Source organism: Hylobates moloch, unplaced genomic scaffold, assembly GCF_009828535.3.
Source record: "Hylobates moloch isolate HMO894 unplaced genomic scaffold, HMol_V3 SCAFFOLD_4, whole genome shotgun sequence".
Classification (NCBI taxonomy): Eukaryota; Metazoa; Chordata; class Mammalia; order Primates; family Hylobatidae; genus Hylobates; species Hylobates moloch.
In genome coordinates, this window is record NW_026652279.1 from 36,935,853 (window position 1) to 36,950,196 (window position 14,344).

Here is a 14,344-nt window from a genome sequence, read left to right on the forward strand (position 1 = left end):
AAAAAAAAAAAAAAGCCATCTGTTTCTAGCCACTACTCAAGTTCACTTGAAAAGCAAAAAGGTACCAAATTGTAGGGCTTGTGATCCTGTAATGAAATAATGCATCTTTTAAACTAGTCACATGAGCCAGCTGGGCTGCTCATCTCTGGAGTCAGCCAGCCTCTTGCAGCTTGTGGTTGGAGAAACCAGAGCTTTGGAAAAACCAGAGCTTAATAAGTATCTGATCTGAGACAATGCAGCTACAAATATAGAAACAACAATCTCTCATTGAAGGTCATTTTATGTTAGGCAGGTTGCTGCATTCATCTCATTCAACAAAAGTTCATTGAGCATTCTTCATAAGCCAAGTGTTGTACTGGCTGCCAGGGATATACAGCTGGAGTTTCAGTCTTGAATTAATTTCTAAATTTTTATTGCCCCTGGAATTTTCCGCTTCTTCTCTTGAAACTTTCTGGAAACGACGAATGGGAACATGAATCATCTTATGCTTCTACCTTTACCATTAAGACTTCTTTGAGATCTTGAAAGACAAAAAAAAACAGAGTGTTGGGAAGCATTTTGAGAACCTGCCTTCTCGGTGCTCTGAGCTTAGCTCAGTAAATGGAGTTTTTTCACTGCTTTTGCTTACCTCTCAGATCCTGTGTCCAGAAACATCTTAAGCAACAATTCACCTGTGATTCTGAAAATCTAAGCGTTGGGCCTCCCCTCACCGTCCCCCTCCCTCTACTTAGGAAGAGAAGTTTGCAAACAGAACTCTGTGGCGAGGATTCTGTGTGTGCCTTTGAACTTCAGGCCTGGTGCTTAAGGTCACGAGGTTTGGCTTGTGAAGGAAATAATGACATTTAAAAAGCAAAGGAAAATACTAGGAAGACCTAAGAATGCCAAAGATAAGATCTTAGTCATGTAGGCTTGAGGTGTGGGTGGTATTAGCCTTTTGATATTATAGGATAACATGTTGGAAACTTTTCCATGTTTAAATTTAAAACCGTGAGAGACCTCTAGTGGCTGAAATGGTTATTCTTAAGGATTCTTTTGTTCCATTTCTTAGGGGTTGGGCTGACACTTTGAGTTTGGTCTTGGTTTTAGATACTTCAACATAGTTGGTTATTTATAGGCTTCTGCTGCTCAGTGCCTCTGGTGAGGTGGGGCAGGTCTGGATGGAGCTATGTTGTCTTTGGGGTGAGTGTCCATCACGCTCAGAACACTGACCTAAGAGCTCCACCCAGATCCAAAAGCTCCCTTGAGTCTGGAAGGTGCTCTGAGTCTGATCTGCTCGAAGGTTTCCTTCCTCTTTCCAGGGCTCCTTCCTGGGCTCTGACTGTTGTTCACTGACCCAGAGGAGGGAACCTGCTGTCACTCCACCCCATAGCCACCACCCCCAAAGTCTATCAAGTGAGTCCAGATGTCCCTAAGCTAAAGAAATATGCAACCCAGGTTGGTGTATTATTTGACGTCATGAAGTTGGCCTTTAGCAACAGGCAATACTCTAATAACACAAGGAGAATCTTTTTTTTTTTAAGAGACAGGGTCTTGCCCTGTCGACCAGGCTGGAGTGCAGAGGTACACTCAGTAGCCCACTGCAGCTTCAAACTCCTGGGCTCAAGCAATCCTCCCTTCTCAGCCTTCCAAAGTGTTGGGATTACAGATGTGAGCCACTGCACCCAGCTGAGAATCTGTTTTAATGGCCTTTTCACTATATTGAGATCATTTCCTTGGAAACAAACAGGCTCATTTGTTAGTATTTTTCACTCATCATGAGCAAGCCCTAACTAGGAGGATTTTTTTGCATCTCATGCCTTTCCTAGCAGAGCCTGTCACACACGGTGTGTCTACAGTGCATTGCCTGCTTCGACTGTTTACATTGGGGAAAATTGAAGCCCAGAGCCTGAACTAGGGCTTCTTGTGATTTTTGATTATAGAGTCAGACAGGGAGAACCTTGCACTGCTTTTTGCAGGTAAACAATTAGCTCATTTCTAAACTAAATTTACTTTTTTTGATTAGCTTAAGACCCTTCCCACCACCCTGGCACTTAGCCTACATTTTCCAAGTCCTACCTTATAAGCGTTCTTTATCTCTGTCAAAATTTTAGGAAAGATTTAGCCCCTGTTTTCTTAAGTGAGTTTCTCTGGGTTACATAAGGATATGTCAGACACAGTGAACCAGGCCTGAAGGCTACACATGGACCAGGCAACTGCCTGAGGTGCTCATCGTTTTGTGACTATAATTTGATGAAAGACACAGAGCTCCTCTTAGTAGTCAGTGGGTATCTGGCTGTTGTAATTGATGATGCTGAACTACGAGTGCACCTTTGTTTTTTTGTTTTTTGTTTGTTTGTTTGTTTTTTGAGATGAGTCTCATTCTGTTGCCCAGGCTGGAGTGCAGTGGCACGATCTTGGCTCACTGCAACCTCCGCCTCCCAGGTTCACGTGATTCTCCTGCCTCAGCCACCTGAGTAGCTGGGATTACAGGCGCCCACCACCACACCTGGCTAATTTTTTGTGTATTTTTAGTAGAGACAGGGTTTCACTATGTTGGCCAGACTGGTCTCGAACTCCTGACCTCGTGATCCGCCCACCTCGGCCTCCCAAAGTGCTGGGATTACAGGCGTGATCCACCGTGCCCGGCCACAAGTGCATCTTTTTTAGTCTATTCTAATTTATAAAATGCCCTTGATGTGAATGATCTCATTTACTTGTTGTTATTACTGTGCCAGGAGATTGGTGTGCTGTCACTCACCCTGCTCATGTGGGAGGCTAAGGCTGAGAAGACTGGCATGTGGGCCACACTCCCCACTGAAATTTTGGGCCAAAAGTCTTGACCCAAACAAAGTCTACCTCCCCTAACCCTAGGGGGCTGCTCTTCTGCTGAGCAGCTGCTTCCCTGCTGTCTCATGTCTTGACTGGGGTCCCGGCAGCCAGGCTTCAGTGTGGCCTACACATGGGACGTTCCAAACCACCTCCGTCCTTTGAGAATGCAGCTAGTCTCTGAACAGTGGCCAGCCTGGGGTGGAATATGGGAACCGTTAACCATCCACAACACCATGATGGTTTCCAGTTTGAAAATAGTAACCCTTGCATCCTGTTGCAGTGACCAAGAGGGTGGTGAGTTTACACTTTCCAGATGTGGTTGGCATTTCCCCAGAAGTGCCTGCCAGGTGGATTGGGCAGGTTAAGCCAAACCTAAGGTGTTGACCTAAAGTACCTCTGTTTCTTTTGGCTACAGCCTTCTGTTTTTCTTTCTGAATCAGCATTCTCAGGGTCCTAGAAGAGGACTATGGTTGATTTCACTCAGCTTGTTTTAGATTTCTTTGAAACTGGAAAGGTGAGTTCATTAAAGAACACAGGATTTGTCCATCTTCCCTCCACTGCCTTAATCTCCCTGTGACATGGCAGCTGGGCATCGGCATTGATTTTATTTGTTGTTGTTGTTGTTTGAGATAGGGTCTCACTCTCTCTCTTAGACTGGCATGCAAATCACAGCTCATTGCAGGCTTGAACTCCTGGGCTCAAGCAATCCTCCCACCTCAGCCTTCCAAGTAGCTGGGACTACAGGCATGTGCCACCATGCCTGGCTAATTTTTAATTTTTTCTTAGAGATGGGGTCTCACTATGTTGCCCAGGCTGGTCTACAACTCCTGACTCAAGGGATCCTCCCACCTCAGCCTCCCAAACTGCTGGGATTATAGGCATAAGCCACTGCACCTAGCTGGCATCAGCATTGAGAAATCAGGTGGCTAAGACCAGAAAGGCAAAGATAGCCTTTGAGACAGTTCTGTTGCTTTTTCCAATGGAGTGTTAGCTTTCTAGCCAGTACCATCATGTCAGAAAGTTAATGTTGAAGTTTGGAGAACCTTGGCTTAAAGCAAGATGACCTTATTTTTTTTTATAGCAGTAGTATTTTGCTGCTCAGAAACAGAATGCCCCCTGTGGTCCAGCCGATGAAGGACACTGCCTGTCAGGAAACACCATCAGCTGACTGATGGGGCTGGTTTGTTAACAATATGCCACGGACAGAGGAACAGCTGTCCCTGAGACTAAAGATGTGTCATTGTTTGTATCTCTAAAGAGCCTTTTGCTGGAGAAACCCAAACAATCTGCAAGAACAGTGGGAGATACAAGGCTGCGATTTCAGTGTGACCACAACCATGTTCTTCCAGAGGAAAGAGAATTCTTAATCGTCTTTTTCTCATGTTATTCTGAAGTCTCTGGGTTTCTTGGACATTTGTTAAGAATCTGAAATATCTCAAGAATCACATTTAAGTTCTTCAGGTATCAGTACCTGTTCCTTTTGTTCCTTCTGTTCCTTTTCTTATGTCCAGCATTGGATGTCTTCCCCCAGGGTTTGAGGTTTGTCCTGGTGATATTGTCAACCACAACCAAACGACAGCATGTTCTGAGCATCTCCTACACGCCTGACACCATGCTAGGCGTGGGGCACAGAAACATAAAACAGAGGCTTTGATTGTGTGTAGGTTTGTAGACTAATGAGATGAGGCAGACCAGCAAACAAACAAGTCCATCAATGTGCCAAGTGATTCTATACCTACGTGTCTTAACTAAGTCTTCTGGTCAGCTTTTGAACATGCTCTGGTCTGTTTAATCTCTCTCTCTCTCTTTTTTTTTGAGACAGAGTCTCGCTCTGTTGCCCAGGGTGGAGTGCAGTGGTGCAATCTTGGCCCATTGCAACCTCCACCTCCCTGGTTCAAGCAATTGTCATGTCTCAGTCTTCAGAGTAGCTGGGATTACAGGCGCCCGCCACCACGCCCGGCTAATTTTTTTATTTTTAGTAGAGACAGGGTTTTGTCATGTTGCCCAGGTTTGTCTCAGCCTCCCAGAGTGTTGGGATTACAGGCGTGAGCCACCACGCCCGGCCTGTTTAATCTTAAAATATTAAAGAAAAAAAAAAAGAAAGAAAAGGAAAATAAAAGAATAGAAAATAAAAACCCTGTCATTAGTCTGCACCACACTCACTGTGAGCTCCCCTTTCCTCCATATTCACAACCACATTCTTTTTTTTTTTTCAAGACGAAGTTTCACTCTTGTCGCCCAAGCTAGAGTGCAATGGCGCAATCTCAGCTCACTGCAACCTCCTCCACCTCCTGGGTTCAAGCAATTTTCCTGCCTCAGCCTTCTGAGTAGCTGGGATTACAAGCGTGTGCCACTACACCCAGCTAATTTTTGTATTTTTAGTAGAGACAGGGTTTCACCATGTTGGTCAGGCTGGTCTCAAACTCCTAACCTCAGGTGATCCTCCTGCCTCAGCCTCCCAAAGTGCTGGGATTACAGCCGTGAGCCACCGTGCCCAGCCCACAACCACATCCTTAAAACAGTTGTCTACACTTGCTGCCTTCCTTCACTGCCCCCCTCTCAGTCCTTAACTCAGTCTAATTTGGATTCAGTCCAGTGACTCCACTAAAATAGGTCTTCCCACGTCCCCAGTGACCTTGTCTTGATAAATCTATGGGCTCTCAGTCCTCATCGTACTTGACTTCTCGGCTGTAGCAGACTCTGTTGACCATGCCCTCCTTGAAATGCTCTCTTCTCATAGTGGTAAGGAGTATGGGCTTCTGGTCAAACAGATATGGGTCAAATTCCAGCCCTGCCACCTGCCTGCTGTGTGGTTTTGGATCAGTTACTTGGCTTCTCTGTGCCTTATTTCCACATCTGTAAAAATTAGAGTAATAATTGTACCACAACATAGAGTTATTATTGGGAGGACTAATGAATGAGATAATCCATGTAAAATGCTTAGAACCATGCCTAGCCTATTGTAAGAATTCCATAAAGTTTTACTATTATTAAGAGATTTTAATGGCTTGTTATCTCAGTGGAATTACAACTTCCCAGAAGGCAGTAAACATTGAAGTAAAACATACATTTCTCTGTTGCACATTGACTAAGAATATCCCTGATCCTATAAGATAGACAAGGCACTATTCCTGTCTTACTGGTGAGGAAACTGGACCGCTGCCCACAGCCAGCAGGTAGGTGGGTGAGGTTGCACGGTAGCACCACTCAGAGAGGACTTCCCCAGCAGGTCTGAGGAGTTGCACAGTGGAGGGACAGGGATAGGACCGAGGAGAGCAGGGGAGACGTTCCACCAAAGCTGAGTTCTAGGGGTGGTTTTAAGCAAGGGAGAGCTGTGCTTTCTTTGTGAAAGAAACAGCCCTTAGTTGGCAAGTTCTCCAATCCATAACTCCCCCCAGGCATGGTAATGCTGTTCACAAGCGCAGGAAACCCATGGTGAGAACAAAACTTTTCAAGAGCAACTTCTGTCTTGCCCTCGGAGATTTATTTAGTTGCTACTGAGGTGCCTGGACCCAAGCTGAGATCCCTTGTGAGGAAGTTGGGAACATGTCCTGTGCGTTTCAGAAATCTCTGTTCTTTACTTTTTCTACAATCAACACCAGCACATGGAGGGGAGAGGGAAAATAGTGGGATGGGCACATTGCCGTGGGGACCAGGCTTGGAGACACCCCGAGAACACCAGGCAGCACAGGTCAGGTGGGGACACATGAGGGCATGGGAGGACAATGGGTCTGTTACGTAATACCAACCTGCTTGTCAGCAGAGCCAGGAATAGCGCTTCTTAGGAGGGATTTCCCCCCAGGAAATCTTCAAAGCCTCAGACAGAGGCCGCAGTCCTTGGAAGCTTATGTATGTGTTTGGCCACAGATAGCCCATCCCGGGTCTGGCTCTGGTGCTCCAGAGAGGACTGTGGTTGGCCCAGCATGTGAGCGCCAAGCGGGTCCGTCACCGAGCTCTCCCCAGCCACCGCGCATTCCGCGCTTTGTAATCTCATCTCCGGCTGCCCTGGCTCGGCAGTGTCACACAGCCCTGAGCCACACAGACACCAGCGACCTGAAGCACACAGCTGCTGACTTGGCTTCCTGCTCTGCCTATGACAGTTGATGGAGAGTTCCAGAAGCTGGGCCCAGAGTCTCACACAGAGCTGTCTTGAACACACATGAAATCTGACTTTGGGTGATAGGGAAATTACCTCCCATGTGTAAAGCCTTCCAGCCACACTCCCTCTATGTCTTTGAGCCACTTCCTGTTTACATGGCCGCCTGTTCGGAGGAGAGGGGAAGAGGGAGGAGGAGGGGACACTGCCGGGGAGAGGGGAGGGTTCCCTGGGGGATGTGAGGAGAGTGGGGAAACACAGCGGGACACTGAGAGGCAGAAACTGAGATGAGACAATGAGAGGAAGCAGGAGGAAGTGAGTGTGTGTGCAGGAGACACGGTGGGCATGGGGGTGGGGGACAGGGCCGTGAGAAGAGAGAAGGGGACGGCCCTCCTGTCTCAGGCACTGAGCCCAGTCCTCCCTCTTCAGCCTTCTGTGAGCCAGAATGGACTCCCGGAGGGGATGGAGCTTCGCTGAGGGAAGCCAAGGAAGCCACAGTGCATTCCAGAGCTAGTGGAAACTATTTTTGAGCCAGCTATGGAGAGATGATTTGTACCCTGAGGGCCTGATGTCTGCCTGGTTATAACACTGAGCTGGGTGAAGATGGGAAGAAGGGAACCCCTCCTCATTTCTGCCCCATCCCAAGCTGGCTCCTTCCTTCCTGCAGCCCCACTGCGGTCCTGCTAGCCCTCTGCGGTCACCCATGGCTGCCTTGGGCCTCTGCAGACCCAGAGTGGCATTTGGGGGTGAAAGGAACAGTGGCTTTGTTCCTGGGCCAGAGTTGAGGGTGCCCGTGCCCTGCCTCAGAGGCATCGCTGAGGGTCCCCGTGCCCTGCCTCAGGGGCCCTGCTGAGGGTCCCCATGGTCCCCGTGCCCTGCCTCAGAAGCCTCCCTGAGGGTCCCTGTGCCCTGCCTCAGAGGCCTCGCTGAGGGCCACTGTGCCCTGCTCTGGCATGCCTCAGGGGGCTCCCCACGCAGGGCCGAAGGGGGCCTCTGTGGTGTGAGCCTCCCCGCCAAGGCTCAGACTGGCCAAGCAGCTCCCTCAGGCCCTGGGTGTTCTCAGTCCTGGCTGCTCTTGTTTCCTACTGGGCATGGCCTCGGTAAGCTTATGAGGCCCTTTAGCTGTGGAAATCTGTGATTCACGCTGACAAAAAGGGTACCCCTTCACATCCTCCAAAAAGACCTGTGCCAAGCTTCCCCCACACCCCGCCATGATAAGGCAGTGATGTTTAATGAGCCAACACTATTCTAAGTGGTTTATAGAGGTTAAGCGAGCTAACTCACACAACAACCCTACCCGCAAGGCATTTTTACTGGCCCCATTTAAAAGTCAAGAAACCAATATACAAAGGGGTGAAACGGCAGCCACTGCTGGTAAATAGCAGATTCAGGAGGCCAGCCCGGGCAGCCTGATTCCAGAATCCCTGTGTTAACCATGGCACTCCACTGCCCCCTTTTCCAGGTGGTTCTTCATAGCTCAGCTCTGTTCTCCACTGCCCATGTTTCATGGTGAACAGGCTCCTCTTCATCCTCAGCCTCATGCACAACTCCCCACCTGCTCCTTCTCCTGGGTCTGTTGGTCCCTGAGACCACAGAGTAGGGGGAGGTTGGGGCGGCTGGTGGTGGGAGGCCTCCCACACCCAGATCACATGTTTCTCGCCCCCTAGTAGTGCCTTTGGCTCATTGCCTCCCATCCCCTTTGCTCCCTCTCCTCTTTTGAGATTGTCCCATCCCTCCACTTTTCCTGTCACATACCTCCTGGTCACCCCCTACATTCCCCAAAGACCTTGGTCCTGCCTCACACTCTCGCCCTCTGCCCCGAGTTCTGCTGTTCTGGGTGCCTTGCCTTTCCCTGTGGACAAGCTGTACTACACGTGGGTCTCCGAGTTCCTAGAGTGTCAGCTCCAGTGGCACCCACAGCAATGCCAGCTCCCATGTCCTGATGCCCCATGTGTCAGAGATCACTTGGAATAGCGCTGATATTTCTGACAGTATTCCTGCAAGGGAGGCATTATCCCCATCGACACAGGAGGAAACAGATCATCAGAGAAGTTTAGGGACCTGCCCAAGGTGACCCAGGGATCTGAACTGAGCTCTAGCCCACACCCTCAGCTTGTCATACAGCTGGTCACCCTGTTTCCCTGAACTCCTCTGCTGTTGGAACTTAAGGCTTCAGCATCTCCCCATGGCCACACCCTCGCCCTCAGCCCAGCCTCTCCTTTCTCCCACTCCATCTCTACTGTGATCTCTTCAGTTTGCCATTCCCTTGATTCCTTCATTTCCCCATCCTGTCCGACTTTCTTCTGAATGGTTCTCTTTAATCTGAAGAATGCTCAAATGTATCCCATCTGCAAAATCCCCCATCTTCCTTGTCCCCCATCTCTGCCTGTCCCCACACAACTAGGTTACCTGTGGGAGTTCCCTACGCTCACTGTCACCACCTCCTTACCCCCTGCAGGCTGGATTCTGTCCTCACTGGTTTGTGGTGTAGCCTGGTAGCTGCTTTACGATTTGCCTGCCTTGACCTCCACAGAGCGTCGATGCTGGGGCTTCCTCTCATGTCTTCCTGGGCTTACAGGGCCACTGGCTCCCCTCCTACCTCCCAGCCTGCCCCTTCTTCTGAATAGCCAGCATTCAATTTTATAAGAGGAGGCAAGAGGCTGTGTCTTGGCCCATAGCACAAGCACTGTGTTGCTGATGGAAAGCTGTTGAATTCTACAAAGCTGAAAATCTGTATTAATAGACGCATTTACAACTTCCTGTCCATTTGGCTATCATTCATTGTAACAAAGGTACTAATAATAACTTGCATGTGTAGCAGTTCACAGCTTGCACAGGGATTTCACGTGTCCTTCAATATCCCTATCTATGTGTAATGAAAATATTTTTTCTGCAGGCACCATTAAATTCAACTCACTTTGCTGAGGTAGCATTAGACGTTAGCTTTGTTTTGATGAAGAGTCCTGACTTAGGTCCTCTGAGCACTGTCAGCCAGGATGTTGCTCCCAGTCCCCATGATGGTGATTGATAGGTTATTGATCCTTGGGACAGGGCCAAATGACCCTGGTCCTTTTAATGACATGTGTTCCTCCTAGGGCATTAGGAGGGTCTGGGGCTGACCAGAAGATGCCAGCAATCTCTGAGCATGCAGGCTGAGGGAGAGGCAGGTTGAGGCTCAACTGCAGGAGCTGAGACATTTGGATTGGGATAAAATGTGACCAGGTCTATGTAGCTTTTGACTGTCTGTGTGGGTCACGCTTTCTGAAGGAGTCTTGAAGTCTTGGTTTCAACCAAGGTGGCCAGTAGTTGTGACTTGTGTGCCAGCTCCCACCACTTGGTAGAACCTACTTGGAGGACTGCATTGAGGATTCTGAGGGCAAGCCCAGGCCCCTTGAAGAATACTCCTATGGGGAGACAGCGATGCCTGCCACAAGTGTGGAGAAGGAGATGTGCAGCGTCTGCCATCGCTGCTTTAGGCTGTCTGAAAGGCAGGGAACTACCCAAGGTAAACTCAACTGGGACTATTATCAGAGTCACGAAGGACGAGCATTCTGGTGGCTTCAGTGATTTCATCAAGTGTGAAGCCTGGGGCTTATTTTCTGGTTTGGCTGGCTAGGGCTTTGCTTTGGAGTCATCAAATATTGGAGGCCAAAAAGCCATGTAGATGAAGGTTTTCTGATGTCCCACAGCCCCTCCGCGGCTCCCACTGGCTCATCCCCAGAAACGGGCTGGGCTCCACACACCGCTGCTTTCCTGGCAGCTTCTGGCTGGGCTCAAGGGGGTAGGAAGCTTTTAGGAATGGCCAGCAGCTCTGGCCTTGGGTCTTGTCCCTCTCCAAGGAATGGTGGTGACCTCTGGTGAGCCACCAGCTCTCACCCTCTCCTACCCTTGACTCCTAACTCCTCTTCTTATACCCTAGGTCAGGGGCACACTCAACCACCCTGATCTTGGGCTGGGCTGTGGAACTCTCAGGCCTGCAAGGTATCAGACATACTTAAAGCAGCTAGGCTTCCCCGCCCCCCAGCCATCCCGGGGGAAGTGAAGAGCAGCAGTCACCCTGCCTGGCTCCCCTCCACAGCGAACAGGCCTTTTCACATGGAAGGCCCGTTCCCTCAACACACATGCCTCACCCCACACCCAGGCCCTTCAGCAAAGAATAGGTCTACCTCCAAACCTTTGACACTTCCGCATATTGTGCCACATTGTATTTGGATAATTTTATGGTGCAGCCAACAACAATTAGAGTAGGAAAGAAAACAACACCCACCTGGCCTCTGTGCCATCTTTGTTGCTTAGCACTGAGCATGCCTTTTACTTTTTGTATGTTTGTGTTGTGGGGATGGTGTGATGGACAAGCCATCAGAGAGTGCCAGAGCCGTTTTAAGTCTACCCTTGGAGTGCACCAGTGTCTGCAACTCACTTTGTAATGCATCTTTAAAAATACGGGTTGATGGAAGGGCAGACAGGTGGATAGATAAGCAGTCAAGCAGCATGTCACATGCGAAGGTAGGATCTGGGTGGGGAGAATATGTATGTGCACTGCACAATCCTTTCGACTTTGCTGCAGGTTTGGAAGTTTTCCTAATAAAATGTTGTGGGGGGAGGCGGGGAATAATCCCCTGACAGTGAGCCATTTTAATTGAAACCAGGCTCTTGACCAGTGTGGTCCCTGAGGCCAGAGGGTGAGGGAGTTGTGTGGATTGGATCCATTTCACCTGTGAAGGCTCCCCATGGGGAGTTCCTGCTGCCAAGGCTCAAAAGTGGTGCTGGTCCCAGACTGGTGGAGAGGAGGGGCAGGGCCGCCCTCTCCCTTCCGGGGATGAGCTCGTGCTGCCCATTCCCCCAGCCTCCGCTATGGAACCCTTGAGCGGCGAGACACTGCCCTTTCCAGTGGCTTACCCCTCACATGCTCGCATCTACACAGTTAAGACTGCATTCCACAGCGGACTCTGGGCCCGAGTCTGGCTTTCCTCCCCTCTCCTGGAGGGCTTGCCATCTGCTTCAGTGCTGCCTGTGACATGGGAGGGCACCCGCTCAGCACACATTTGCTGTGGCTCTGAGACCCCTGGGTAAGCAGAGAGGCTGCTGAGCACAGGAGGGTTGGGAGGCTTGGCTGTCCAGATGGTCTCCCTGCCGCCTACAGGTTCTGGGCACCAGAGAGTGGACAGAGCCAGGGGAAGCAGGGGCAGGAAGTTAAGTGGCGGGTGAAGAGGCTTTCTGGAGTTGAGTTCTGACCTATATTATATTGTGGGTCACACACATTGGTTGTCCCAGGGAAGGTGCTGGGATCCAATTAACAAGCCAGGTAACTGACTCAGATGTGGAAGTAAAATGAAAGGTCTCCCCACCCTGCCTCTCCAGTCACCCACTAGTTGATGGGTGGTGCTCAGCAAATGAAACTCTTGGTTGTATTAATATCAGCCTTCACATAATGGCATTAGGGAAAAAAATAACACAAAGTTGATTTTTTAAAAAGTACCAATTGTAGCACTGCATTCTGCCTCTGATTGTGTAGAAAATGGAGACTCCACTGTCAGGCCCTTGGTCCCCTTGGAAGATGGCGCTATCTAGTCTTTCCACAGTCCAGCATGCTCACGCTCCAAAACAAACACTCACACTCCAACACACCCTCACACACACATTCCAACACACACAGACTCTCACACTCAGACACATACAAGCATCCTCCCTCACACACACTTGCACTCCAACACACATACACTCACACTTCACACACACACTCATGCACGCTTGCACCCACTCACACACAAACATACCCTTAAATACTTCCTCACACACTTGCACTCAAACACACACATACACACTCACACTCGCTTTCTCACACGCACACACATTCCTCTGAGCCGAGTGATATTCCTGCCCCTCACACCTGCTGAGTGGGGACAGCACCCGCCTCTCCACCCTTGCAGGCTATGAAGAGGACCCCCTGCAAGGAAGGGCCAGGGCATCCCCCTGCAAGGAAGGGCCAGGGCATCCCCCTGCAAGGAAGGGCCAGGGCATCCCCCTGCAGGTTCTAGTCCTGGCTGGGTGTGCTCATAGAAGGCAGTAGACTCTGGCATTGAGATCATGGACTCTGGAGCCAGACACTCTGGGTTTGAGTCCTGGCTCTGCTGCCACTAGCTGTGTGACCATCAACCTTTGCTTCATCTTTCTGGGTCTTGGTTTCACCCCTCATATAACATGGACAATAATGCCTGCCCCATAAGTCGCTATGCGGATTCATCGCATTTCTACGTGTAAGGTGCTCATATAGGAAGCACTGGTGAGTGTTAGCTGCTGCTGCTGCTGCTGTTCTCAGCGTCTGCTCCTAAATCATCCATTTCTGGGTTTCCGGTCCCTGGGCAGGAATTCAGCTTTTAACCAGGACTCAGGGAGAACAACTGTGTTTTCTGCTATGGCTGTAACAGATGACCGCAGATTTAGTGACATAAAGCAACACGGATTTATTTTCTTACAGTTCTGGAGGTCAGAAGCCTGAAATCATTTTCACTGGGCTAACATGGAGGTGTCGGCAGGGCTGCACTCCCTCCGATGCTCCGGAGCCTCGGCTTCCTGGCCTTTGCATCCTCCAGAGCCGCATTCCTTGCATTCCTTGGCTCTTGGCATCCTCCCCATCTTCAGAGCAGCAGCCAGCGTCCTGCTTCTGTTGTCCCACTGCCACCTTCCTCTATAGTCCAGTCTCCCTTGCTCCCTCTCAGAAGAACCTTGGTGATTACATTTAGGGCCCACGGACACAATCCAGGAGAATCCCTCATCTCAAAATCCTTAACTTAATCTCATCTGTGAAAGCTCTTTTGCTGTAGAAGGTAACATTGATACTCTGGGGATTGGAGTGGGAACATATTTGGGGGCCATTATTCACACAACTGAAGCAGGAGGAAGCTTCCCTGGGTCCTGGCCCTGTGGCCCAACTTGGCCAAGTTCTGGACCAACTTGGAGCACCAGTCTAGACCCAGCCTGGCCACACCAGCTGGCAGGGTCCCCTGCTGTCCCTTCATGCTGGCTCTAGGCCCTCTGTCTATCTCTCCAGATAGGCTCTGAGGGCAGAGTTGGTGTTCCATTCTCTGCTGAATCCCAGTCCTGGCATGTGGGGCACCAGATGGTTATGTGCTCGTGTGTAAAGGTGAGCAGGTACTGATGTGCCACATGTATCCTTATAGGCCATGGCGAGTGTCACTGCGGGGAATGCAAGTGCCATGCAGGTTACATCGGGGACAACTGTAACTGCTCGACAGACATCAGCACATGCCGGGGCAGAGATGGCCAGATCTGCAGCGAGCGTGGGCACTGTCTCTGTGGGCAGTGCCAATGCACAGAGCCGGGGGCCTTTGGGGAGATGTGTGAGAAGTGCCCCACCTGCCCGGATGCGTGCAGCACCAAGAGGTACTGGTTCCACCGACAGCCCCACCTTACTTCTCA

At 50.0% G+C, this 14,344-nt stretch overlaps 1 protein-coding gene across 2 annotated transcripts in view; it reads left to right on the forward strand.

Annotated features, from left to right (window-relative positions):
* ITGB5 (integrin subunit beta 5) overlaps positions 1-14,344 on the forward strand; it is a 123,517-nt gene that overhangs the window by 98,540 nt on the left and 10,633 nt on the right. For both annotated transcript variants that reach the window (XM_032149979.2, XM_032149980.2), the window contains exon 11: positions 14,086-14,308. In XM_032149979.2, the coding sequence (XP_032005870.1) occupies positions 14,086-14,308 (223 nt within the window). The remainder of the gene's footprint in view (positions 1-14,085; positions 14,309-14,344) is intronic.